Source organism: Symphalangus syndactylus, chromosome 5 (genome assembly GCF_028878055.3).
Source record: "Symphalangus syndactylus isolate Jambi chromosome 5, NHGRI_mSymSyn1-v2.1_pri, whole genome shotgun sequence".
Classification (NCBI taxonomy): Eukaryota; Metazoa; Chordata; class Mammalia; order Primates; family Hylobatidae; genus Symphalangus; species Symphalangus syndactylus.
In genome coordinates, this window is record NC_072427.2 from 6,289,389 (window position 1) to 6,315,621 (window position 26,233).

Below are 26,233 nucleotides of genomic sequence, written 5' to 3' on the forward strand. Positions count from 1 at the left end.
GGTTTCCCTGTTTCCCAGCTGAGAGTGGTGGAGACGCCAGCCTTGGTGGGGTGTGGCAAGGGTTAGCAATGACACAGGCTGGCGTTCAGCAGCAGGCATCTGTCTCCCCCAGCCCCTTCAGGAAGGTCGCCTTAAACCCCAAGCATGAAAGCCCAGAATGGAAGTTTTCAGCCTTCTGCCCTTTCTTTTTTCCAAAGCCACCTTTCCTGTGCGTGTTTTTTTTTAACCAACTATTTCCAGCTTAGCTTTATACATATACATAAGCATACTATATATGTATGTTTGCACACGTGTGTATGATTCTAGAGGTTTCTCTTATATACATTTTTCTTTTGGCAAATCCATTTTTAAGGACATTTTTGGCTTTCCTGGACAAGCTTTTAAATAAAATCTGGGTTATGTTTCTCACGTGTGTATTTTTTGTTCCAATAAGACTTGATGTATGGACACTGACATTTGAATTTCACATAATTATTCTTTAGTTTTTTTTTTTTTTTAGTACTGGAAGAGTCCAACCTATATTTTTAATATTGATTTTTAAATTTTTTACGAATGGAATTTGTATTTTAGAACAATTTTAGATATACAGAAAAATTGATCAGTTAGTACAGAGAGCTGCTATACAGTTTCCCCATTATGAGCCTCTCATATTAGAATGGCATGTGTGTTGTAATTAATGCACCAGTACCGATACAGTGTTATAAACTGAAGTCTACACTTTATTTCTATTTCCTTATTTTTACATAATCTCTTTTCTGTGTTCCAAGTTCCCATCTAGGATACTGCTGCATTTCAACAATTTTTTATCTTTATATCTTTATTTCTTTTTTCTGTCTTGATAGGTGTACAATATGTTTCAGCACCAGAGCCTGGGGATTAAAATTAACATTCAAGTGACCAAGCTTGTCCTGCTACGACAACGTCCCGTAAGTCCCCACAGGCACCTTTCAAGCATGCAGAAAAGGTGGCTGGGCCGGAGCTTCCCAATTGCTGTTGAATGCCAAGCGGGGCTCCAGGGAGTTGCTGGTCTCCATCACCCTCTGTGACTTTGCCAGTGTGAGAGGAAAGCTGGCATCAGTACTGGAAGCGTGGTGTGAGGGTGGGCTGTTGAGAATGTCAGGGAACCCTAAGCAGTGAGCCCACACACATCCCCCTCCACTCCCAGAGGGTCTCGTATGGAGTCTCTAGGATAGTGCAAAGCTTGATGGCAAGGTCTCTGGCATGGTGGCTTCCCTTCTGAAACTACATTAGAGCTTCGACCCCAGTTTGGGTTCACGGCAGCATGATTTTCTGGTCTTTCGATGGAGTGCCTTGCCACATGCTGATATTACCTGCCAAGTCAAGCCATCACCATGAGACTGAGGGAGCATCGCTTGGTTTGGGATACTGTTCTGTTTGCAGAAAAGAAGATTCCTTTTTTAAAAAACAGCATAGTCATCATTTGCACCTATATATAAGGCCCCTGATGGATTCTCTGGATCTATGCCACATACCCCCTAGCATCAGGCTTCTCTTCGAGGGCAGTGAGTCATCAGATGATGTCTCAGTGAGTGACTGCCTCCACCTTAACGTCCTTGCCATAGTCTGAATACAAACTCTGGCCTCCCAGGCGTTTGTGTCTCTAACTGTCCCCTGACTTTTTCTAGGCTAAGTTGTCCATTGGGCACCATGGTGAACGGTCCCTGGAGAGCTTCTGTCACTGGCAGAACGAGGAGTATGGAGGAGCGCGATACCTCGGCAATAACCAGGTTCCCGGCGGGAAGGACGACCCGCCCCTGGTGGATGCTGCTGTGTTTGTGACCAGGTGAGACAGGATTTGGCCTGTAGCTGGCATGCGAGAGGGAAAAGATGTTTCCCTTCAGAGAGGAAATAGGCATGTTGTTAGGAATTCAGGCTTGGAAATCAGACCTTGGGCCACCTGTCTGGGCTTCGGTTTCCTCATTAGTAAGTGGGCAGTAACGGTGGTATCTGCCTCTGAGGTAGGTACGATGCCTGGGCGTGTAGCTGTGTCCCTCTCTGTCCCTCCTCTATTGTCACATGGCGTTCTCCCTGCGTGTCTCTGTCCAGACTTCCCTCTTCCTATAAAGACAACAGTCATGGGATCTGGGCTCACCTTACTGCAGTGTGACCACATCTTACCTTGATTCCACCTGCAGTGACCCTTTTTCCACGTAGGGTCACATTCACAGGTACTGAGGGTCAGGACTTGGACCATTTCTTTTTTGGGGGATACAACTGTTGTATGTCATTGGTGTCGATGTGCTGTATCATTTTTTTTCTTACGTTTTCAGCCCTCTTTGAGGAACACTGATTTTTCTTTGGTTGCTTTACTTGAATAACATAAAATGTGTTACATGTTCATACCAAAACTCTCCCTTTATAAAATACACAGAAATATTCCTTAGTAACGTAATCCATTAGATTAAAAATACCAGCTTTTTATTAGAGTTGCTACGAATATGTCAACTTTTAATTTTAATGACTGTTTTAAATTTAAAGAAACTACTTCCCAAACTGCATGCTTGCTTTTCCAACTCTGTGAATTTGGAAGTAAAGTTGTGGAAGGGAGAACTTTATCATATCTTTAGCTTGGGGACAGTTTGTTTCTCCACAAAAAGGTTGTTTTTGTTTTGTTTTTTGTTTTTTGTTTTTTTTGAGATGGCGTCTCCTCTGTTGCCCAGGCTTGAGTGCAGTGTGACACAATCGTGGCTCACTGCATCCTCTGTGTCCTGGATTCAAGCGATTCTCCTGCCTCAGCCTCCTGAGTAGCTAGGATTACAGGCATGTGCCACCACACCCAGCTGATTTTTGTATTTTTAATAGAGATGGGGTTTCACCATGTTGGCCAGGCTGGTCTGGAACCCTTGTCCTCAGGTGATCTGCTCGCCTTGGCCTCCCAAAATGCTAGGATTACAGGTGTGAGTCACCACGCCTGGCCCTCCACAAAGAGTTAAATCTCACTTAACATTTGGTTTTGAATCAAGAAAGGATTTTGGTTGCATTTCTCAGGCCATGTGCTGCAAACTCTGAGCCCCATGACGTCGCAGTCATCTGGGGAAGTTCTGTGACCCCAGCTCCAGACACTGGACAATGCAGCTTTTGTTTCTTTCAAAAATCTCAGAATAAGCCGGGCGCGGTGGCTCACGCCTGTAATCCCAGCACTTTGGGAGGCTGAGGTGGGCGGATCACCTGAGGTCAGGAGTTTGAGATCAGCTTGGTCAACATTATGAAACCCCATCTCTACTAAAAATACAAAAATTAGCTGGGCGTGGTGGTGCACACTTGTAATCCCAGCTACTTGGGAGGCTGAGGCAGGAGAATTACTTGAACCAGGAAGGCAGAGGTTACAGTGAACTGAGATCATGCCATTGCACTCCAGCCTGGGTGACAAGAGCGAAACTCTGACCCCCCTAAAAAAAAAAAAATCCTAGAATAGACACAATGCCACCACCCATTGCCAAATGGATGCCTGCTCACTCCTGTGGATGGTTCATCGATTGCCAGCCCTGCGTATGCTTTGTTACACATTTAACAGTGCTTTGTAGCATGCCAATCCCTTAGGAGAATACTTGCTGCTTCTACAGGATATGATTAAATATATAATCCATATATAAGCTCTATCATGGACAATCAGAATTATTGAGACATTTTAGAAAAAGTCTCTTTAGTAATTCTGATTGTCTATGACATGGCTGATGTAGTAGCAGGCACCAGGGACCGAGGGATGAACATGACCTGGTTCATGCTTTTGACCTGGACCTGCCCACTCCAGCGGGCACTGGGAGCCTCCAGGCCCCACCTTCCTCAAGAGCAGTGGCTGCCCACACTCACTGGCCAGAGGCCGCTGTTGCTCAAGGCACTTTGCAATGGCATTTGGGGACTGCGAGGCTTTCTGTAGAATACCCTGGGTGCCGCAGCATTCAGGTTAAGGGTACCATGATTTGAGAGTGGATTCGATGTGGGGAGCAAGCAAGAGTCCTTGGGAACCATGTCTGTGCATGATCATAAGTAAATGGAGCTGATTTTCCAAATGGTAATTATATTTGGTCTGAAAGACTTTCCTAGAGAGGAACCCTAAGCAAAATCATCTGTGGAATATGCAGCTAAACTCCCAAGGTTTCTACTTTGAAAATAGTGTCTATAAATGCTATAGAAAATCTATAATTTCTAGTGTTTTATTAAAAAATAATTAATGGCTTATGGTAATTTTCCCTACATTGGAAAAAGTTTTCTCTCTTTCCTGCTGTTTCCTTTCACTGAGTGGAGAAAGCACTTGTAAGTGGCCTGCATTTGGGGATGAATGGCATTTTTTTTCAGAGGCAATAAATGTCACCAAGATGACTGTTGACATCTGTATTAGCCCTTTTACAAAGAGACCTCGGCAGTCATGACGCACCCTCAATGCAAAGATGCTATGAGTTAGACTTTCATTTTTCGCCCTCCTAACTTACCACAGAGGAAATATTTTGTGTAAAAATGTTCTTTTCTACACCTCACACTTTTTACAATGGCTACTGTAAAACAAAATGATATGGTTTTGCTGTGTCCCCACCCAAATCTCATCTTGAATTCCCACATGTTGTGGGAGGGACCTGGTGGGAGGTAATTGAATCATGGGGGCAGGTCTTTCTTGTGCTGTTCTCGGGATCGTGAAGAAGTCTCACAAGATCAGGTTATATAAGGGGGTGTTTCCCTGCACAAGCTCTCTTCCCGTCTGCTGCCATGTGAGACGTGCCTTTCGCCTTCCACCATGATTGTGAGGCCTCCCCAGCCATGTGGAACTGTAAGTCCATTAAACCTCTTTCTTTTGTAAATTGCCCAGTCTTGAGTATGTCTTTATCAGTGGTGTGAAAATAGACTAATACACGGAACAATGGAAAATAACAAGTCTTGGAAGAATGTGGAGAAATTTGAACTCTTCAGTGCACCATTGATAGGAATGTAAAATGGTACAGCCACAATAGAAAACCAGGTGATGGTTCCTCAAAAAATCAAAACTAGAGTTACCATATGATCCCACTTCTGAACCCAGAAGAACTGAAATTCAAAATAATTGAAAGCAGAGACTGATATTTGAACACTCATGTTCACAGCGACATTATTCATGACAGCCAAAAGGTGGGAGTGACCTATATGTCTGTCAGTGGATGAATGGGTAAACAAATATGCTGTATATATACAAGAGAATATTAGCCTTAAAAAGGAAGGAGATTGTGACACATGCTACAACATGGATGAACCTCAAGGACAAATACTGCATGATTCCACTTACATGAGGTACCTACAGTAGTCAGATTCGTAGAGATAAAGAATGGTGGTTGCCAGAGGCTGGGGAGAAGGGAGAATGTGGGGAGTTATTATTTCATGGGTACAGAGTTTCAATGTGGGATGACAGAAAGGTTTTGGAGGTGGATAGCAGTGATGGTTGCATGACAGTGTGAATTTGGTTAACATTACTGAGCTTTACACTCAATGGTTAAGATAGTAAATTTTATGTTTATGTATTAGCACAATAAAAAAAATTATAATAAAGATGTTCTGTTCTAACTAAACACATTGGAGAGGGATCCTAATTGCATGGGAGTGGTTCTGGGTGAGATGCTGGGGGCATGGGCAATGTCCTCATCCAGGTACAGAGAAAACAAGGTTTCATCAGCCGCAGGCTGCTGGGGTCTGGATGAAGGATGCATTTGGCATCTTGCGTAGCTGTTAGCTGTTGCCAGCCCGGGAGCCTGAGCTTTCTTCTGCATTTCGGGCTGATGCCTTGAAGCTACATGAGCAATCACAGTCCCTCTCACCTGCTGCCGTGGAGCTGCTGGACTGAACAGATGAGTGCACGTCCTGTCTTCTGGGTCCTCGCAGATGTTAAATTGAAGATCTCCTTGAAGGACGGGGGAGGCCGCCCTGGAGTCGGGCAGGAAGCTGAGTTGGCCAGGAAGCCTTGTATAATAACTAGAGGTAGACAGCTGCAATTCCCTAGGTTGGGATAATAACGGGCTGATATTTTCACAAGGAGACTGGGTGCGAGGCCGCTGCTGCCCTGGAGAAGCTGTCCTTTTCTCCCACTGTAACCCGAGCTGAGGCTGCACGGGCCTGGCTGCGCTCAGGACAGCTTCCAGGTGCTGAGCTAGGACTGGCCAACGTGAGAATTTCCCCGTTTAAGGTTCTTTTTTCACCTTCCGGGCTGTGGCCAAGCCGGACAGTGTATTCTCCCAGACGTTGCCTGGCAAACAGGCGGCTGCCGTGGAGCACGTGAGCGTGACATCGTGTCCAGCAGGAGCTGCTGAGCTGGAAGCGGTTGAAGCTGGGTTTTCTGCAGCTGCGTCTGGGACCAGGAAGGACCCCTGAGTGGGCTGGGCCTGGGGTCACACGGAGCCCACACAGAGGCCAGGGCTCAGGGGGCTTCAGCACCTGGGAGGACTTCCCCTTGGGCTCCACATCTGACCCAGAAAGCCGAGAACGCAGAGAACTCCTCCCTGAAGTCGAGAACTCCTCTTTGAGCCTGGGCCTGTGCTCCGGGTGAGAGTGCCTGGGAGACGCCACAGCAGATACAGCTGGCCTGAAGCTGCACCACCAGGATCCCTCTGGCCAGACCTTCCCCTCCAGCCTAATACCATCTGACTGCTCGGGACACCCTTCCTTCACCTTCTGCCAAGGGACCCTCTTGCCAGGCTTTGTGCGTGGTGAAGCCTCAGCAAGTATCCGTGGAACTTGGTGTTACGCTCCCAGGCCTCCAACACGTGAGGCCATGGCTGCCAGGTAGCTTGCAGGGCCCCTTGAAAGGGTCTGGAGACGTCAGTCAATTAATAAAAGAATGTATTAAGTCCCAACTGTATGCCTGGCTGTGAGTTATGCATAGGATCAGCTGTGTAGCTTGTGGTGACCCATGCAAAATGCAAACATGGACCCCGCGACAGCAGAGCGTTAGCCCAGGGCATGTGTCAGACACCCACAAAGCCAGCCCCGTCATGCAGATCCACGTCAGCCTCGAGCAGTGCACCTTGGGGTTTCAATGGATGTAGGGCTGGGAGCCGAGTCTAGCCCTCACTTTTTTCATTCCTGAAGTGAACCCTACAGTCCCTGCCTGGGGGTTTGGCATGAGTTGTCAGTGGGATGACATAAAAAGTGGGTGCCCCTGATAATGAATGGAACAAAGCCAGGCTCCCTGGAGATAAAGCAGCCCCTGCAGGCGGGTGGCTTGCTTCTTCTCTTCTGAGAAAGGACGTTGAACAGGAAGGATAGAGATTCAGATTCGGTTGACGTTTTCAAGACAGGCCTCTTGAGTGTGGCCCTCCCTCCCTGAGCTAACACACCTCTTCCTCTGGTGAAGCAGTGGGTGATGCCTCGGGGTCTGTCATTTGAGACTGCCTGTTTCCCCTCAGGGCAGCCATTGGATGGGAGAACGCATGGGGGTGGAGTCCTCCTCAGCCAACAGGGCTGGCTCTCTGCAAAATGGCGTCTGCCTTGGCCTGGGCCTGCGGCTTCACTTCTCTTCTGTCAGACTGAGGCCTCGGTCCCTTTCTGCCTTTGCCCAGCTGAGACAATGGGGCAAAGCTTTAAATTTGTCCTGTTCACAACTCTGAGAAACCCTGGAGCAAGGTCCTAAGCCAGCCTGATCTTTGTATGAATTTGTGTGTGTGTGTGTGTGTGTGTGTTTGTGTGTGTGTGTGTTGCTCAAAACACCAGAATTGGGAAGGGTGCTGAATGTTGGGCTGGGGCTAGATAGGTATGGGGCCAGTGAGCACACCTATGGCTCTAATTTTATTTGCTTTCCTCTGTGCCAGTGCTGCTTCTATCGCCTATTCCTTCATCTTCTAAAAGGGAGTCTGATGGAAAAATCAAGTCACTAGGCCTTTTCATCTCTTTATGATATTCCTTCTCCATTTCCCTGAAAGTTACCTTGGTTTTGGAGTGAGGTTATGAAAAGTGTGGATCTCAAGCCTTCTTTGGGCCCTGAGAGAAGATGGGCGTGGGGCCTGGGAGGGGCTGTGTCTGGGCCAGGTTGTGGCTCCTCAGCCGGCTCCCAGGCTGAGTCCTGCCCCAGCCAACCCTCAGGTCAATCCCTGACCTTGGAAACTTATAAAGAACCATTGGAATGATCCAGTATGAGAAAAGAAGAGCCCAGACCCCTGGTTTTCCCACAAGAGGCCAGATGAACCCCTTGTACTTGGAGAACCCAGGCTGGACCAGGTTTCAAGCATCTTTGCTGTCTCACTGGTCCACAGATGCCCACCCACCCAGGGGATCCTGGGGACCTTTAAGGAATACAGTGTTTTTTTCCTTCAACTTTTAAGTTCTGGGGTACATGTGCAGGATGTGCAGGTTCATTACATAGGTAAACATGTGCCATGGTGGTTTGCAGCACAGATGAACCCATCACCTAGGTATTCAGCCCGGCATCCGTTAGGTATTCTTCCTCATGCTCTCCCTCTCCTTCAACCCCCCTCCCCCGGCTGGCCCTGGTATGTGTTGTTCCCCACCATGTGTCCATGTGTTCTCATCGTTCAGCTCCCACTTGCAAGTGAGAACATGTGGTGTTTGCTTTTCTGTTCCTGCGTTAGTTTGCTGAGGATAATGGGCTCCAGCTCCATCCATGTCCCTGCGAAGAACATGATCTCATTCCTTTTTATGGCTGCATAGTAGAGGAATGCAGTTTTTAGAAATGACTTTTTGTTGTCTTCTCGTGAGAGCGATATATGGTCATTACAGCATCAAAAACCAGTTGATGCCCAAATAGAGTAGCTTGGGGAAGTAGAGTAGCTTGGGGAGGCCACTGCAGTTGGATGCTATTGTCTGAGAATTGTCTCTGATCAGTGACTTGGCAAACATCTTCCAAAACATTTTCAGCTGCTGAAAGGAGTCCTTCCAGCAACTGTTATGTATAGAATAGTTCATCTGTAAAAGAAGGTTCTCGTGTGGGGTAAGTGGGCCTACGCCTGGGAAATGTGGATGGGTTACTGTTGCCAAACGCTGCTGTTTGTTATCATTTGCCGTGGCCTGTGACCACTGGAAAAATAACATTGCAGGATGACTACTTGAGGTTAATTGATAGTGTTTTCTTCTCCCATTCTTGGGGATACTGCATATACCTGACGATGGCTTTTTTTTTTTTTTTTTTAGGACAGATTTCTGTGTACACAAAGATGAACCGTGTGACACTGTTGGTAAGTTTAGAGTTGAAATAGTAATCTAAGGGGCTGATACACCCTGGGAGAATCTGGAGACTTCTTGATCACGGTGGAGGAGCTTTCCTCAAACAAGCACTGCACATTCTGTTGCCTTCCTTCTTGTAAGTTGGTCTTTGACTTTCCTTTTTTTATTTTCCTGAAATGTTTTGAAGTTATTTATGGCAGGAGGCATCTAGATGAAGGGTCATTAAGGAAGCTATGAAGAGTGACACCAAGGGGAAGAGCCACCAGGCTGTTCCAAGGGGTCTGCAGTTGGGGGTGCATTTGGCTCTGAGCATTTTGGTCACCCAGGCAGGAGAGGCAGCCCGCTAAGTTAGACAGTTGTGGTCATGAGATGGAAGCTTAGCAATTTGTTCTCATGCATGCAAATGACCTTTACTGAGCTTTACCCTAAGAGGTGAAGTGTGACTATAGATTATAAGACATCCAGTCTCTTCCACCTGCCTTGATGCCAGGCTACTCGCTTTTTAGTGACTAAAGACAGCACTAAAAGTGGCATGCAGTGCTGAGAAAACACCCTTTCCTTCTTCACCTTCCCCTCCTCCACTAGCTTTCCCTCCCCCATCTTCCCTTCCCCCTCTACCTTCCCCTCCCTCATCTTCCCTTCCCCCTCTACCTTCCCCTCCACGTCTACCTTCCCCTCCCCCTCCTCCCCCTCAACCTTCTCCTCCCTCATCCTCCCTTCCCCCTATACCTTCCCCTCCCTCATCTTCCCTTCCCCCTCTACCTTCCCCTCCCCCTCAACCTTCCCCTTCCCCTTCACCTGCCATTTTCCTTTCTCTCCCGTCCTCAGTTATGTCTGGTTTGCCCTTGACTTCTCATGGATTTCAAATGGAAACCATTCTTTGAGTGTAGGAACACAGTGTTTGGTTAATACAGGCACAATGCCAAGGGTGTTTCCAGTTTTACCTGCCATAACACAAACCTTTGTTCATCGGGAGGTCGAAATATACTATTGCATTGCCAGAATCAAAATTGTGAATCATGTATGTTTAGAATTATGGTAAAATCGAAGAAAACAGTATAGGTGTGAAAAATATATAATGTTACGAAATTCACATGTTGAAAACCTGAGCTTCTGGTGGAGCCCCAGCAGTGAGTAATCCCAAGCCTTTGTTCTGGCTCTGCCACGTGCCAGCTGGGTGGCCTTGGGTGTGTCTCCACTCTGGTTTCTTAGTCCATCAAATGATCACTTTGGGTTAGGTGACTCACAAGACCCTTCAAAATCTAATATAATGATAGCTACCATTCATGTCACATTTTAGAGTTTACAAAATGATTTTTAATATATTACACTTCATCAGTCCTCTAACCAGATCTGAGAGCGAGGTGTCAAGCAGCAGCCAGCCAGCTCCTCCTGCTGTGTTATTTGGGGGCTGTCTTCATGAGGGAATTGCTAGACAAAGGCCATGTAAAGTATGCTTCCCTGGAGTGCTGGCTGACGCAGGCCCAGGTCAGGTTGGGGCCATGGAGACTTGTACGGGCTGACCTCTGTCTGTCAACAGGGCTGCCAGGCATGTGCTGTTTCTAGGAGTGGCTGCTCTTTCCTGGGGTTCATGGGTCAGGCTTGGCCACAGTACCCCTGTCCAGGGCGCCTCTGCTCTGTGCTCCTCCTGCTTCCTGGCTTGCCCCGTGGAGACATAATCTCTCAATCATGTGGCCCTTGCCTGTACTTCTGCCCTGGAAGTCCCTGAGCAAAACAGAGCCCAGCTCTGGCCTCCAGGCTGTGTCCTTTAGCACCTGGCACTGGATTGAGAGGCTTCGTCACTCCTGTTGGTTGGTTGATTGAATGAATGAATGAATGAATGAATGCAGGTGAAGGGACTCCAGTTCCAGTGTTCATTAAAACCATGTATCCAATGGTGTGGTTTTCTTCCATAGGATTTATAGCTAGCTTTGAGTTTCTTTTGAATATATAAAAGCTTTCTCTTTTGATGGGACTATGCCGTTAATTGTGGTTATATCCTGTGTTCAGGCCCCTGGTGAAGAGCAGGCAGCTGCTTCGAATCAAGCATCTTCTCCTTTCCTAAGCCACATCACCATACTATTTTTTATTGGTTTGCTCGGGCTGCCATAACAAAATGCCACACAAACTGAGTGGCTTCAACAACAGAAATGTGTTGTCTCATGGATCTGGAGGCTGGAAGTCCTAGGTCCAGGTGTCCTCAGACTTGGCCTCTCCTGAGGCCTCTCCCGTTGGCTGTAGCTGGCTGCCTTCTCCTGTGTCCTCTTCTGGCCTTCCCTCTGTGTGCACCTGCCTGTTCTCTCTCTTCCTTATAAGGACGCCAGTCATCCTGGCCTAGAGCACCCCCCCATGACCTCACATAACTTTAATTAGCTTTTTTTGTTGTTGAGACAGAGTCTCGCTCTGTTTGCCCAGGCTGGAGTGCAGTGGTGCGATCTCAGCTCACTGCAACCTCTGCCTCCTGGGTTCACGCCATTCTCCTGCCTCAGCCTCCTGAGTAGCTGGGACTACAGGCGCCCGCCACCACGCCTGGCTAATTTTTTGTATTTTTAGTAGAGACGGGTTTTCACCATGTTAGCCAGGATGGTGTCGATTTCCTGATCTCATGATCCATCCGCCTCAGCCTCCCAGAGTGCTGGGATTACAGGCATGAGCCACTGCGCCCGGCCAACCTTAATTAGCTTTTTAAAGGTCCTCTCTCTACCTGTAGTCACATTGGGAGTTAAGGTTTCTACATAAGAATTTTGTGGGGACACAAGTCAATCCATAGCACCGCTCATTTGATACTTTGCCACGTTACTAGGGAGCATCTTATGTCCTCATATCCCCTCCCAGGTGCATACATCTCACTTCCTTAAGAAGAAAGTCTTTTAATGGTAGGGACTGGGTGGAGTCATTGTTTTTCATGTGACAGCTGGTTAGTGGAGGGCAGAACCAGCCTATCTCCTGATCTCCAGTGCGTGTTCTTTGTAATACCTCAGTGATTTTCAGCTTCTCTGAAGGAGCTGGTGCCTTTTTTTCTTTTTAAAAAAAATTAAACTTATATGGTGTTTTATTAGTATACGTTTATTTTAATATGTCATATTTTGCTTGTTCAGATTATTAAGCTAGTCAGAACAATGGGATGATTTGATGAACAGAAAAATATAAAAACTGGGGTTATGGCAGTCATATATTGATCTCAACATCCAGTTTATTTATGGACTTTAAAATATTTTTATTTTGAATAATTATACAGTCATGATCATTGCCAAAAGAGTACAGAGAAGTCTGTTGTACCTATCACCCGGCTTTGTCCAGTGGTAACATCTGACGTAACCGCAGTGCCCTCTCAGAACCAGGAAATGGATGGACCCCACAGAGTGAACTCTAGACTGCAGCTCTTAATCAGGCTTTACTGGTTTCTGCATGCACTCATATGTTGGTATGCTTTTGTATAAAGTTCTGTGACGTCTTATTACATGGGCAGCTTTGTCCATCCACCATGACAATCAGGAACAGAAGTCCATGGCCGCTGAGATGCCCCCTCGGCCTGCCTCTTGAGAGCCATCCCCTGCCACCCTCTGCTTCCCTAACCACTGGCACCCATTTATCTGTATTCCATCTTTATGATTTTCTCTTCCCAATATCCAGTTTATTTTTCATATTTTGTTTTGATTGCGCAGAATGGAAGAATAATCTGAGTCGCATAGAAGCGTGCTTGCCAGTGCTAAGAGATTCTCAACAGCTGCCTTGAAACCTCAGGGTCCAGCTCAAGTGTGAGGTGCTGTGTCTTGAGTTCTGTCAAAAAGGAGCTATCTGGTACCTCGAGATGACTAGGAAAGCTTTGGGTTGCCAGTGTTGTGTAATTTGGTATATAACAGCGTTTATTTGTTGTTTTAATTAGGGTGCAGCTCACATATATGTAAAGAGGGCAAAACTTGATGGATTTTTAATTTATGCCTATACTCTTCTTTTTTGGCTTAATCTGGTATTTATTGAAATCATTTTAAAGCAATATCTTGAATTCTGTTTTAAATCGTGCTTTTTTATACTTTGGTAAAATATACATAACATTTGCCACCAGAAGCATTTTTAAGTGTACAATTCAGTGGCATCCAGTACATCCACATCGTTGTGCAGTCCTACGCCTCTATTCTTCAAACCACAACTCAGATTGAGGTGAAGAATGTCATCAGCCCTCCAGTTCTTTATGGCCTAACCCCCACCGTCAGTAGTCCCCCAAGGGTAGCCTGTTACTGTTAAGAGTTTTAATGAGTGTTTTTAAAATAGTTTAAAATAGATTTCAGATCTCAGTTTGAATGAAGCATTGGAATAAACTCTGAGGCGCTGCGAGGGTTTGGGGCTTCCATGAAAAATACTCTCCTCTGCATCAGCCCATTTATCTCCACTGCCCAGTCTGCATTCCTGATTGTGAGGAATGAGCCAAGGGCACCTATGAGAAGGGGGCTGCCACCAGGCTGGGAGACTGGCTTGGAACACAGGCAGCGCCTGGGGGAGCTCCGGAAGTGGAGAGGCCACTGACATCACATTGAAGTTAGTGGCAAGGCCTGTCTGGTCCATGTGCCACCACGGCTGGGCAGTGACCTCCATCTCCCCGCAGCAGCCCAGGGTCCTGTGGTCTGCCCCTCCCCACCCCACCTGCACTGGAGTGAGGGAGATTCTGGCCTTTGGGCTTCCATAGGAGAGGCAACAGCACCTCCTACGGAGAATGCACGTTGAGGATAAAGGTTCCCAAAGGGGATCACTGTGCTTTAGCCAGGCGGGACGATGAATGCCAGACAGCCCAAGATGACCAGTGCCCACTGCACCCTTCAGATCTTTTGATGAAGATTGAAACACAAGGCTTGGCATCTCTAGGCTTCACAGGGGCTCTAGTGATGTAGGCAAAGTTGGCGTTTCCAAGGCCCTGATTCTCCTGAGCCCTGCAGTGCAGGGGCCTCACCACACTCCTCTGTACTGGGTGGACTTGAGTGAGCAGGTGAATGGGCATGCTTTTAAAAAGTCACACCAGGGCCGGGCGTGATGGCTCACGCCTGTAATCCCATCACTTTGGGAGGCCAAGGTGGGCAGATCACCTGAGGTCAAGAGTTTGAGACCAGCCTGATCAACATGGTGAAACTCCGTCTCTACTAAAAATACAAAAATTAGCCAGGCAGGGTGGCGGGCACCCATAATGCCAGCTACTCAGGAGGCTGTGACGGGACAATCATTAGAACCTGGGAGGTGGAGGTTGCAGTGAGCCCAGATCGCACCACTGCACTCCAGCTTGGGTGACGGAGTGAGACTCTGTCTCAAAAAAAAAAAAAAAAAAAAAAAATTAACACCAGAAGGACCCTTCCTCCTTCTCTCCTGGCACCGACGTGGGCTTCTTAGGCTTCGTTGGAATGGGAAGGATAGCAAGGATGACCCCTTGGGAATTCTGCTGATCTCCACCTTGGAGGAAGTCACTGTAAGGCGGGAGGATCTGGAACAAGCCGCCATCCCCTCACTGAGTGGCCCCCACTCTGCACATGTCAGACCTTCTCTTTGTGGGGTGTGCACATTTTTTCTGTTGAATTCTTCATCTGGAGCTGTCTGCTTTCCAGCCACTGTTGTGACATAGGTGCTGTCCTGGGTGAGAAGAGGGAGGTGACAAGACAGGGACGTGGCAGAGGTGAGACCTCGGGAGGTCGTGCCTGCCGTTTGCACTCCTCTTCCAGATGCATACCCTCTGGGCCTCTCTCTGGCAGTGGCTGAAGACAGCAGCCGCTTCTCTCCAAGCCTGGCTGGCCAGGCAGGCGTCTGAGGATGTTCAGTGGATGTGGAGCATTGGTTTTCTCCTACTCGTTCCTCCAAATTGAGCTACGGTGGGTTTTGTGCCCCCCTAAATCAAGCTAGTCTTCTTTTTTCCCCTTGCTTGGTCTCCTAAAATTTTCTATTAATGGAAGGGCCCCCCTTTTCCTTGTCCAGTGAAGTGGAGGGGTGAAGCTACAGGAGGAAGTGGAGATGCTCCACTGTTGAAGGCTGAAGGCCGGGTTGATGCTGTGAGGAGCTTGGAGTCTGGTCTGTGCACTCGGGGCCAGCGGCTGTGGCTTGAGGGTCCCATGGCTTTCCCTGAACTGGGGGGGGAAGGACCCCCTCCTTGCATCACCCTTGGCACTGGTACCACAGTCTCTGATAGGTTTGGGTGGCCTGAGGGGAACTTGGTAGATGTGCCCATTGCCCTTCGGGTGTGAGGAAGAGCGTGTGGGTGGAGGAGGTAAGGGCGGGGGATATTGCTGGCCGGGACGGTGGTGTTTGGGAATAAAGCATCGGTTCTGGAAATCTGTGTCAGTCCAGCCCACCATGAGGCCACGAAACCAAGAGGAGCTGGGGAACTGGCAAGAGGTGAGGGGGAGTGGGTGTGGGGAATGGACGGTGTTGCGTGCTGCACCTGTTGAGTTTTTATTAATTGAATGTGTCAAAGAGGAGAAGCTGTGAACCCTGTGATGTCATCAATTAGGTAAGAAAGAAATGCCACTTTTTATGCATAAAAACAAACATATGCAAATGGACCCATCTGACTGTGCTTCCTCCCTTCCACATTAGTCACCCTGTGACACTTCACTTATCCCAGCCCTGGCGTCCTTGCTGGTTGGTGGGTAGAGCCCTCTGGGGAATTTCCATCACAAGTGAACCAGCATTTTCTGTGTTGTAGTGGTGGTGTTACATCTTCATTCTGTGAGGGTGGTTTTGAGTTGTCAAAAAGAGGTGTCGAAAGTGTTCTTTGCTGGGTGAGGCTGGCAAGTCGTGTTTGAGACCAAATGAAGTTTTGCTGGCGAGACTACCTCCTGGGTTTCTTTGCTTCTTGGGTCTCTCCTTTCTGCTTGTTCCACTGTATTGTTATTCCTCCTAAGCTGACAGAAGGTAAATTTCAATTGTGCTTCAAGACTGTGTGTTAGAAGTATAGTCTCCAGGCCAGGTGCGGTGGCTCATGCCTATAATCCCAGCACTTTGGGAGGCTGAGGTGGGTGGATCACTTGAGGTCAGGAGTTCGAGACTAGCCCGGCGAACATGGCAAAACCGTGTCTCTACAAAAAAAATACAAAAAATTATCCAGGTGTGGTGGTGGGTGCCTGTAATCCCAGCTACTCGGAAGGCTGAGGCAGGGGAATCGCTTGAACCCGGGAGATGGAGGTTGCAGTGAGCCGAGATTGTGCCGCTGCACTCCAGCCTGGGCGACAGAGAGAGACATTGTTTCAAAAAATACGTAAATAAAAATAAATAAAAAGGCAAACTACTTGAACAGATACTTTACAGATACATGGATGGCAAATAAGCTTATGAAAAAATGGTATCACTAGCCTGTGGTAAAATGCAAAATTAAAGCTATGATGAAATATGGCTATGGAATGGATAAAATACAATAAAAAAAAATGTGGTCTCCAGGCATTGCCTCTGAGGGCAAATGACGCCTTCAAATGAGTAAGTTGTGAAGTGGCTTTCTCCTTACCTCGGACCCATCTCACTTTTGGGCCCTGTTCTGGGTTTACCCACACTATATCTTTGGTGTCTACTCTGAGAAGGTTACAAAGGGGAAGGCTTAATTACATATTCGTTGTTCCAAATTAGACAACTTGCGGTCTTTAGCAAATTCATCTGTTTGTCAGAGGCTACCTTGGTATTTATAATTATGCTTTTGACCATATTCTTTGCTTTTTGAGAGGTTTTATGAAAGGTTTCAATTTTGGGAATCAAATATGCTTACATCTAGCCATCAAGAGTGCAGAAATTTTTGGCAAGGTTCATTTTCATCATACTATTAAAAAATAGACCATCTGCTTAAAAGACTTAGGAAAGTCGCATGCTATTCATTTTAGGGCTTTGTATCCCACAAATTCAGCTTGGATTTCTCGGCTGATTGAGTTGCCTGGAAAACAAAAAAGTGGAGGAGGCTTTAGGAAACTAGTTCCCTTTCTCACAGGTTTAGCTTTAAGCGTCGGTAGAGTATTTCCCCCGGAATGCCAGTTAGGTTGTGTCTGATGGTTGGAGCGGGTCTGCGAAAGACTGTGTGTAGGAGCTGTTATGCCTAAGAGAACAGAAGAGGACAAGCACTGGAGATCCCGACAGCATTCCTGCCTTGACCTCTGTGTGGTTGCTCTGTGCACCGCTTAAAAACAGTGACTGGGGTGAATAAACATGTAAGTGATGCATGTGTCTATACCTACACACAAATACCAGACACATATGTACACACGTACACGCACACCTTTATGCTCATGCATGCCTGGGGTGCATGCACACACATGGAAGTGTGCAGTGTGTATGCTTCCCATACCTAAGGCCTGGCGAGGCTCCTTCTACGCCTACAAAATCTGTAAGTTCTCTACCAGTGCTTGTTAGATCCTCCCAAGAAGATCTGTCTGCCCTGGGAACAACAAAATAAGATCCCACTGCGGGAGGTTTGTGTTTGAGACTTGGCTGAAAGTCCATACTGAAACCAGTTGCCCCAGGGGACCAAGTTCAACTTTTCTTGTTCTTCCTGCCGGGGTTGTGTCTAAGGTTACATAATGGCTGAAATACATTAGAAAGTGGTGAAAATATGTAGGTATGTTTTTGCATGGGATGGGCTTCTACCAGCCCTTTGGAGATGTAGAACCAACATTTACTTTGGAACTAGACAGAGACCAACAAAACGCAGGGCTGTGCATGAATGCCTTTTGGGCTGGAAAGCAAGAGGGCTGAGCAAGCAAAGCAGCTCCCCTTGCAGGGTTTCCAGCCATGACCTTTCACATGCAGGCCCAGAGCCCCCTTCATCGTTCTGGCTGGGAAAGTAAGTGTCCTGTAAGAGTGTCCTTCCTTGAGGTGGCTGGTGACTACCTTCCCAGGCCCCTGCCTGCGAGGGGATTCCGAAACAGACCTCCCTTCCAGATTGGCAGCTGCAAACCTGCACAAGATATTGGTGACGTTGGTGTCAGTCCAAAGCCCACTGCCCTGTCATTCTTTCACAGCTTCAGTGTGACAAGAGCAGAAGGAGTCTCTCTTGTTCTCTTGGTGTTTCTGTTCCTCATGGCCAAGGAATGCCTCATGACAAGCTTGGAATGCAGTTGCATGCTTCACTGCCTTACAGTGCGGCTCTTACTCTAGTCATGCAATTCTGAGTCAGCCTGACCCTTTATTGGGTTTGTTAGGAAAAAACCAACAAAACCCTCCCTGAAAACAGGAGGGGGAATAGAATCGTAAATGGAAACTAGGCATTGAAGTGATGCCTCCTCTGTCACTGAGTCCTGAAGAGCTCTTAGAGCCTGTGTGCTGCCTGTCCATAAACAGCCTGCACTCGGCGGTGCAGGAGAGGCAAGGAGAACAGGTACCTTCTGTAGCCAGTGCCATTGGAACAAGGCCCCTGCTCTGGTTGGAACAAGCCAAGGAAATCGCAGGCTGAGAGCCAGGGAAGGGCTCCCTGTACAGTGGCCCTCAAGGTCCTGTTTACCACCTGCAGGGGCCCTTCATCTCCATGATGAAGGCTGAGCCCATCACCAGGTACCACTCATGAGAAGCGGGGACAGGCATGACTCTTCTTTATGAAACCATCAGATCTCATGAGACTTATTCCGTGTCACCAGAACAGCACAAGAAAGAACTGCCCCCATAATTCAATTATCTCCCACCAGGTCCCTCCCATGACACATGGGAATTATTGGAGCTGGATGAGATTTGGGTGGGGACACAGTCAAACCGTATCAGTAGGTCACTCAAGGACAGCAGTGGACAAGATTGGCTCTGTAGTTAAACCTGCATTCAAATCTTGCTTGTCCACCAGTGTCCTTGAGTGACTTACTGATACAGTTTCGCTGTGTCCTCACCCACATCTCATCTAGCTCCAATAATTCCTATGTGTCATGGGGGGGACCTGGTGGGAGGTAATTGAATTATGGGGGCAGTTTTTTCCTGTGCTGTTCTGGTGATAGGGAATAAGTCTCATGAGATCTGATGGCTTTATAAAGAGGAGTTCCCCTGCAGAAGCTCTCTCTGGCCTGCCACCATGTAAGATGTGACTTTTCTCCTCTTTGCCTTCTGCCATGATTGTGAGGCCTCCCCAGCCATGTGGAACTGTCAGTCCATTAAACCTCTTTTCCTTTATGCCCAGACTCTGGTATGTCTTTATTAGCAGTATGAGAATAGACTGATACACTTACCTAATATCCCCTGCTCTGTTTTCTCATCTGGAAAATGGGGATAATAGTATCTAGGGTTGTTGTGAGGGTTAAAGGGGATGACTAATCACACTCATTAGGATGACTACTTTCATTTCATTTTGTTTTGTTTCGTTTTTCTTTTCTTTCTTTTTTTTTTTTTTTTGAGATGGAGTCTTGCTCTATCACCCAGGCTGGAGTGCAGTGGCAGGATCTCAGCTTACTACAACCTCTGCCTCCTGGGTTCAAGCAATTCTCCTGCCTCAGCCTCCCACATAGCTGGGATTATAGGCGTGCACCATTACGCCTGGCTAATGTTTGTATTTTTAGTAGAGATAGTGTTTGACCATGTTGGCCACACTGGTCTGGAACTCCTGACCTCAGGTGATCCACCCTCCTTGGCCTCCCAAAGTACTAGGATTACTGGCATGAGCCATGGCACCCAGCCAGAACGATCACTTTCAAAACCAGAAATAACAAATGTTGGCGAGGATGTAGAGAGATGGGAACCGTTGTGCACTGCTGGTGAGAATGCAAAATGGTGCATCTGCTATGGAAAACAGTATGGTAGTTTATCAAAAAATTAAAAAATATGATTCAGGAACTCTACTTCTTGATACACACCCAAAAGAATTGAAAGCAGGGACTCAGATATTTGTACATCCATGTTCATAGCAGCATTATTTACAATAGCCAGGATGTGGAAACATCCCAGGTGTTGATAGAGAGGTGAGTGGATAAACAAAAATGTGGTCTATCTACACAATGGAATATTACTCAGCCTTCAAAAAGGAAGGAGATACTGACACATGCTATGATACGGATGAACCTTGAGGACATTATGCTGAACGAAATAAGCCAGCCACAAAATGATGAATACTGAATGATGCCACTCACTTGAGGCACCTAAAGTAGTCAGATTCATGGAGACAGAAAGTAGGATGGCAGTTGCCAGGAGCTGAGGAACGTGGTAATGGGGAATTTGTGTTTAATGGGCAGAGTTTTTTTAGTTGAGGAAGGTGAAAGTTCTGTAGGTGGACAGTGTGATGGTTGTACAACAGTGTGAAGGTGCCTAATGCCACAGAACTGTACACTTAAAAACAGGTAAGATGTACATTTTATGTTATGTATACTTTCCATAATTTTTTAAAGAAGTAAGAGGACAGAGGGAGCAGTGTTGTGAATTTTATTTTCTATCACTTCTTTGAGATTTTGTCTAAGAAAAATGATCGGGATGGGAGAAGGACAATTCCCAGCAAAGGGGCTCCTCCTGCCTTCTCCCCTGGGAGGTGAGGGAGGAGTGATGAGACACAAATAGCGCAGGGTTTGAGGGTGGTGTGTGCAGGATGGGGAGGAGAGGTACCGCCCAGGATGGGAGAGGCTGCAGTGTGTGGGAGAGGATGGAGAGAGGAGGGGGCATTTTAAGGAGTGTCACCAGGGGGTGAATTAGAGCCCTTTGAAATGTTCTTAAGGACATGCAAGTAGAGGTTAAGGTGCCTTTGCAAGTGTCTTTGTTGGTTGCTAGGCTATGCATCTTTGGCTTAGACTCCAGGGCCAGATTGGACCATGCGGGCACTGAGACTTACTGAAGTTACCGCTGATGTTTTTGGACAACGGACAGTCCTCATTTGCATCTGGCATTAAAATCACCGCTTTAGAGTTGAGCCAAATAGTTCATTTTCCCAGTGACTGCTCAGCCACTGGACTCACAGTGTAAAGAGCAAGGTCAGTCATGCCGAAGCCATTGCAGTGCTTAGAATTAACCACAAGGGCAGGATGCGAGTGACCCTCCAGAGTCAGAACTGCAATTTGAGGGAGAATGTTTGTTTGTAGCTTGCATATTTCAGGCAGTCCACCAGGCTCCTGTGGTCTTTGTGAGTTCATTAATTTGAAGAACCTTAACCCTCCCTTGTGAAATCTTGAGTTGGCTCTGAGTTTTTAACCTCAATTTATACAGATATGCAGCGTAAGTGCTTCAGGAATGGGAAAGAAGGTTATGTCAGGGCAATCTGTTGGTCTGCTCTACCACATACTGAATCTGGGCCTGGCTACTATTTAGGACTTCAGTTTAAGCAACTTCGGAATTACTGGCATAGACGACTTGGATTAGAAATTCCTAACAAGTGCTGTTGTGAGAGGAAGCTTGACTGATGTATAGAAAAGGGCTGAGTCATGGTTAGACAAGAACTGAATCATGATTAGGAAACACCTGAGTCATGGTTAGGTGAGCTGAGTCAAGGTTTGGAAAGGGCTGAGGGCCAAGGGACTGCCCTCTGCCTGGTGGAATGGGAGTGGAAGTTATATGAGCTATTTCTAGGCCCAGCCCAGCATCCATGAATGGCACCTGGGGGGTCTTTGTCCATTGGCCGACTGGCTAAGGTTGTCCACAGAACTGGCAGCCATGGCCCCTGAAACATCGGATGTTACACGAGTGAGAAGTAAGTGTGTTGAGACACTGAGATTTGAGGCTTTGTTTGCTAAAGAAATCACTGCAACGATCAGAAGTGCTACTGTGTGTATCTACAAGATCCTGCCCTTGAAATACTTTGAGGTCTCAAAGCGTTGAAGACTTCCATTCCTGTGGGGACTAAGAAGACAGTGGCACTATCTCTACGTTCAGGCTTAAAGAACAACTTTGGCAGGTGACCTGCCAGGGTGTGGTGGAATGAGGGGTAGAGCCAGAATCTTGAGTTATTTTTACTGAAGAATTAAAAAGTAGTTTTGGACTTCTAAGGGAATAAAATTTAACTTCTTCCTCCACCCATATTAGATTCATTGGCTGGGACCCTGAAAATTAGACTGACAGGAACAGCAAAAAAAAGCCAGATTAGGCCAGGTGCAGGGGCTCACTCCTGTAATCCCAGCACTTTGGGAGACCAAGGTGGATGGATCACAAGGTCAGGAGTTCGAGACCAGCCTGACCAACATGGTGAAACCCCGTCTCTACTAAAAATACAAAAATTAGCTAGGCTTGGTGGCGGGCACCTGTAATTCAAGCTACTCAGGAGATTGAGGCAGGAGAATCGCTTGAACCTGGGAGGTGGACGTTGCAGTGAGCTGAGATCCTGCCACTGCACTCCAGCCTGGGCGACAGAGCAAGACTCCATCTCAAAAAAGAAAAGCCAGATTAACAAGAGAAAAACAAACAGAAGTTGAGTATGAGCTGGGAGCTCTCAGCAATGAGGAACACAGAGGGGTGGTTAGAACTTGGGCTTATACCGCATCTTGACAAAGAATAATACATCCTTAGAAGTGACAAGATGAAAGGAAAGGACTGAGTTCTGGGTGGCAGATTGTGGGAAGGTCAGCTGTGGGGGAACTGATGGAAGATGAAGGCTCATTACTTGAGTTTGTCATGCAGATTCCTCGGGTGCCCTCTGGACTGATGAGGGTCTGGGGTTGTCTCCAGTGATTAACTTCCGTTCTTTCTGGTAGAGGAGTGAGGGGAGCACCTTTACAAACTCATGTCTTGCTCTTTGGCAGAGAGTGGGAGGACAGAAAGCTTTCTTGTACCTGCTTCTTCTCCATTGCTTTCAGCTCAAAATAATCCTTTGGCCACAGTGGCATATGTTGCTACCCTTCAGCCTTTGCTGTGGTCTTGGAACACATTCCTGACATTGCTGAAAGCATCTGGGGCCGAGGAGGAAGCAGCAGCAGAGAGATTGCTGCTCCTTGAGAACAGGACTCACTTAGGTATGGGGACTGGAAAGGTGCCTGCAGCTCCGGTCTCTGGTGGCAGTCTGGGTGCTGACCAGCAGCTTCCCAGTCTCCATTAAGGGCCAGAGCCAGCCTTGGGCTTGAGGTGTGGGGCCCAGGGCCCCTCCTGAGCAGCAACTGGGCACAGGAATGAGTACAGTGATGACTGGACCCCCCGCGCTGATCCCGGTACATGTGGAGCAGGCTCCCTGATCTGCTGCACAGCCTGGATTGTTGGGGTTGGGCACACTCTGGCTTTGCTGTGACTGAGGGAGAGACAGACATCTGGTTGCAGGACATCAGGTAAAGGTTTTCACCTGGAGACCACCTCCTCCTTTACTGGCTGAGGGTGGAGGGTGATCCAGAAGGTGGCGGGGGGGTGCACATCTTTCCCCAGAGGGCTCACCATCCCTCCACTCCAGGAGTTGTAAGGCCCTGATGGAATTCCCACCTGACTTCTTTGTCAAATCAACTGCATAGGAGTGGCATGTGTCCATGTCCACCTTCCTCCTGGCCACACTGTCTCCCTTCTCTCTGAAGTGCCCTGGACCGTGCTCCAGTAGCACCAGGCAGCTAGGGGAGCCTGGTGGCTCATTAGACGTCAAAGCATGGCAAGAGGCCAGCCTCCATGGTTCCAGAGCCCGTCTCCAGCACTTCCTCCTGCAATGCTGGACAGAGACCCCATTCTTGTTGCTTCCACAAAGGGTAGCCTCTTCGTGCCGCTCCCTGTGCTCAGGGGTGTCCACACAGTCCAGCATCTCACAGGCCTGGGAGCAGTGCCGAGATCTACACCTTCTTCTCCGTTAGCCTTGGAAAGCTGAAGAGCGTTGCTTTCAGCAGGGTCGACTACGGTATCCCTGCACCATTCATTATTGACAGGTAGGAACGACCACAACCAACACCGCTCCTCATCCCGTGCTTGCGAGAGTGATGAAACTGAGACTGAGAACAGCCACCATTTGCTGAGAACTTCATGGTCTTGGGTCATTTAATCTGCACAACCCTATGCGGGAGGTGCTGCTGTTCTTTCCATTTTGCATATGGGAAAACTGAGGTGCAGAGAGGGAGATGTCTTGCCTGAAGGCGCACAGCTTATAAGCAGCAAAGCTAGGCTCTGACACCAGGCAGTTGGGTTACAGTCTTTTCTTTCTCACATTTCTTTTTCTTCTTTTTTTTTTTTTTTTTTTTTTGAGACGGAGTCTCACTTTGTTGCCCAGGCTGGAGTGCAGTGGCGTGATCTTGGCTCACTGCAACCTCTATCTCTTGGGTTCAAGTGATTCTCCCACCTCAGTCTCCCGAGTACCTGGGGTTACAGGCACACATGCCTGGCTTTTACATTTTTAGTAGAAACAGGGTTTCACCTGTTTCAGGTTGGCCAGGCTGGTCTTGAACTCCTGACCTGTTAGTATTCTGTCCTCCTGGGCCTCCCAAAGTGCTGGGGATTACAGGTGTGAGCCACCACGCCCTGCCTTTCTCACTTTTCCATAGCATTTTAAGTGAGGTATCATTATTCCTGTGAGCAGATGGGGAAACTGAGGCTCTAAAAGAATACATTTCTTGTCTGAGATTATGTCACTTGTGAGTGACAGAGCTGGGATCAAACTGACTCACAGCAAAGCCTGAGGGCTTAACTCTGGTCTCGTCTGCCAGACCTGTGCCCATTCATTTTGTTCTTGGCAGGTATTAAATTCCCATCGTTGCTTTTACCCTGTGTTTTCTCCTTTGCTGCGTCCATCACAGGTTCTGTGTTCAGGATGGATCTTTGTCCTCACCGACATTCTGCTTTTCCATCATTCATACTCAGTAAAACTCTGTTGAGTGCCTACTGTGTGCCAGGCCGTGCTCCAGCCCTGGGGACACTCAAGGCACCAAGCAAAGGCCCTTGCTCTTGTGGGGTGATGTTTTAGTGGAGGGGATGCAACTCGTGAAGTCAGTAAGTACACTCTAGAGTGTGGATGGAGGCCGGTGATAAAGGGAACATGGAAAGCAGATAAGAGGGGTAGGAAGTGGAGGGGCTGGGACCCGAAATTATACCTGGAGTGGCCAAAGGCTTTGCTGAGAAGGTGACATTTGGACATTACACTCATTTGCAACCCGTTTGCAGGCCAGGGCCATTAGAAGTGTTGAAGTTGCCTACGCCAACACTATTAATTTCTGTGAGCAAAGGAAGAGTCCCCACCATGGACAGCCAGGATGAGTCTCTGTCCCACAGAGGGAGCAAGCTGGATACCCCTAGGCCCACTCCGTCTTTGCTTCTTTTTTGCAGGGCTCCTAATCAGACCTGGATCTGAGTCTTCCTTCTGCCATTTCCTTGACCTTGGGCAAGTCACTTAAGAGACTTAATGTTGGCCGGGTGCAGTGGCTCACACCTGTAATCCCAGCACTTTGGGAGACTGAGGCAGGTGGATCACCTGAGGTCAGGAGTTTGAGACCAGCCTGGCCAACATCGTGAAACCCTGTATCTATGAAAAATATAAAAATTGGCCGGGCGGGGTGGCACGTGCCTATAATTCCAGCTACTTGGGAGGCGGAGACAGGAGAATTGCTTGAACGTGGGAGGCGGGGGTTGCACTGAGCCGAGATCGCACCACTGCACTTCGGCCTGGGTGACAGAGCGAGACTCTGTCTCAAAAAAAAAAAAAAAAAAGAAAACAAAAAAACAAAAAAAACTCTCAGTGTTCCTCCTTTCCCACCTTGTGTATTGAGACAGCAGTGTCTTCCCCACAGGACTGCAGTGAGGCTTGCCCATCGAGCCCCTCCCGCACAGTGCCTGCTCTGGGAATCTCGTCCTTGTGTCCGCTCAGCCTGCCCCAGGACATCATGCCCAGCCACCTCTTCCTGTTGCCGTGTGGATCTCCTGGGGAGGGTGCCAGGACAGAGCTGCTCAGCCAGGGCAGGGCTGGGGCTTCCCAGGGGTGAGTCCTAATGTAGGCAAAGGTGGAGAGGTGAGACCCCAAAAAGCAGTTAAAGCAAAACGCAGAAGCCCAGGGGCCTGAGGCTCACGGAAGGAGAGCCTCCTGCTTGTCTGGTGCTGTACTCACACCTCAGCCTTCACACGGAGTCGCCTCCTGTAGGCGCCAGTTCCCAGATGAAGGCGCTGAGGCTGGGCTCCTCACCAAGCTGCCCAGTGACATGGTGGTGGAGCTGGGAGGAGCCCAGCTGGCCTGACACCCCAGTTAGGCTTGTGCTGAAAGGGTGAGATGATGCAGGGGCAGGGTTGTGGGGGCCGA

General features: G+C 47.9%; 1 protein-coding gene across 1 annotated transcript in view; it reads left to right on the plus strand.

The window, feature by feature from the left end:
* Positions 1 to 26,233, plus strand: part of ADAMTS17 (ADAM metallopeptidase with thrombospondin type 1 motif 17) — a 363,306-nt gene that overhangs the window by 78,058 nt on the left and 259,015 nt on the right. Inside the window, exons 5-7 of the mRNA XM_055277066.2 lie at positions 843 to 926; positions 1,647 to 1,804; positions 9,121 to 9,164. Of these exons, the coding sequence (XP_055133041.2) occupies positions 843 to 926; positions 1,647 to 1,804; positions 9,121 to 9,164 (286 nt within the window). The remainder of the gene's footprint in view (positions 1 to 842; positions 927 to 1,646; positions 1,805 to 9,120; positions 9,165 to 26,233) is intronic.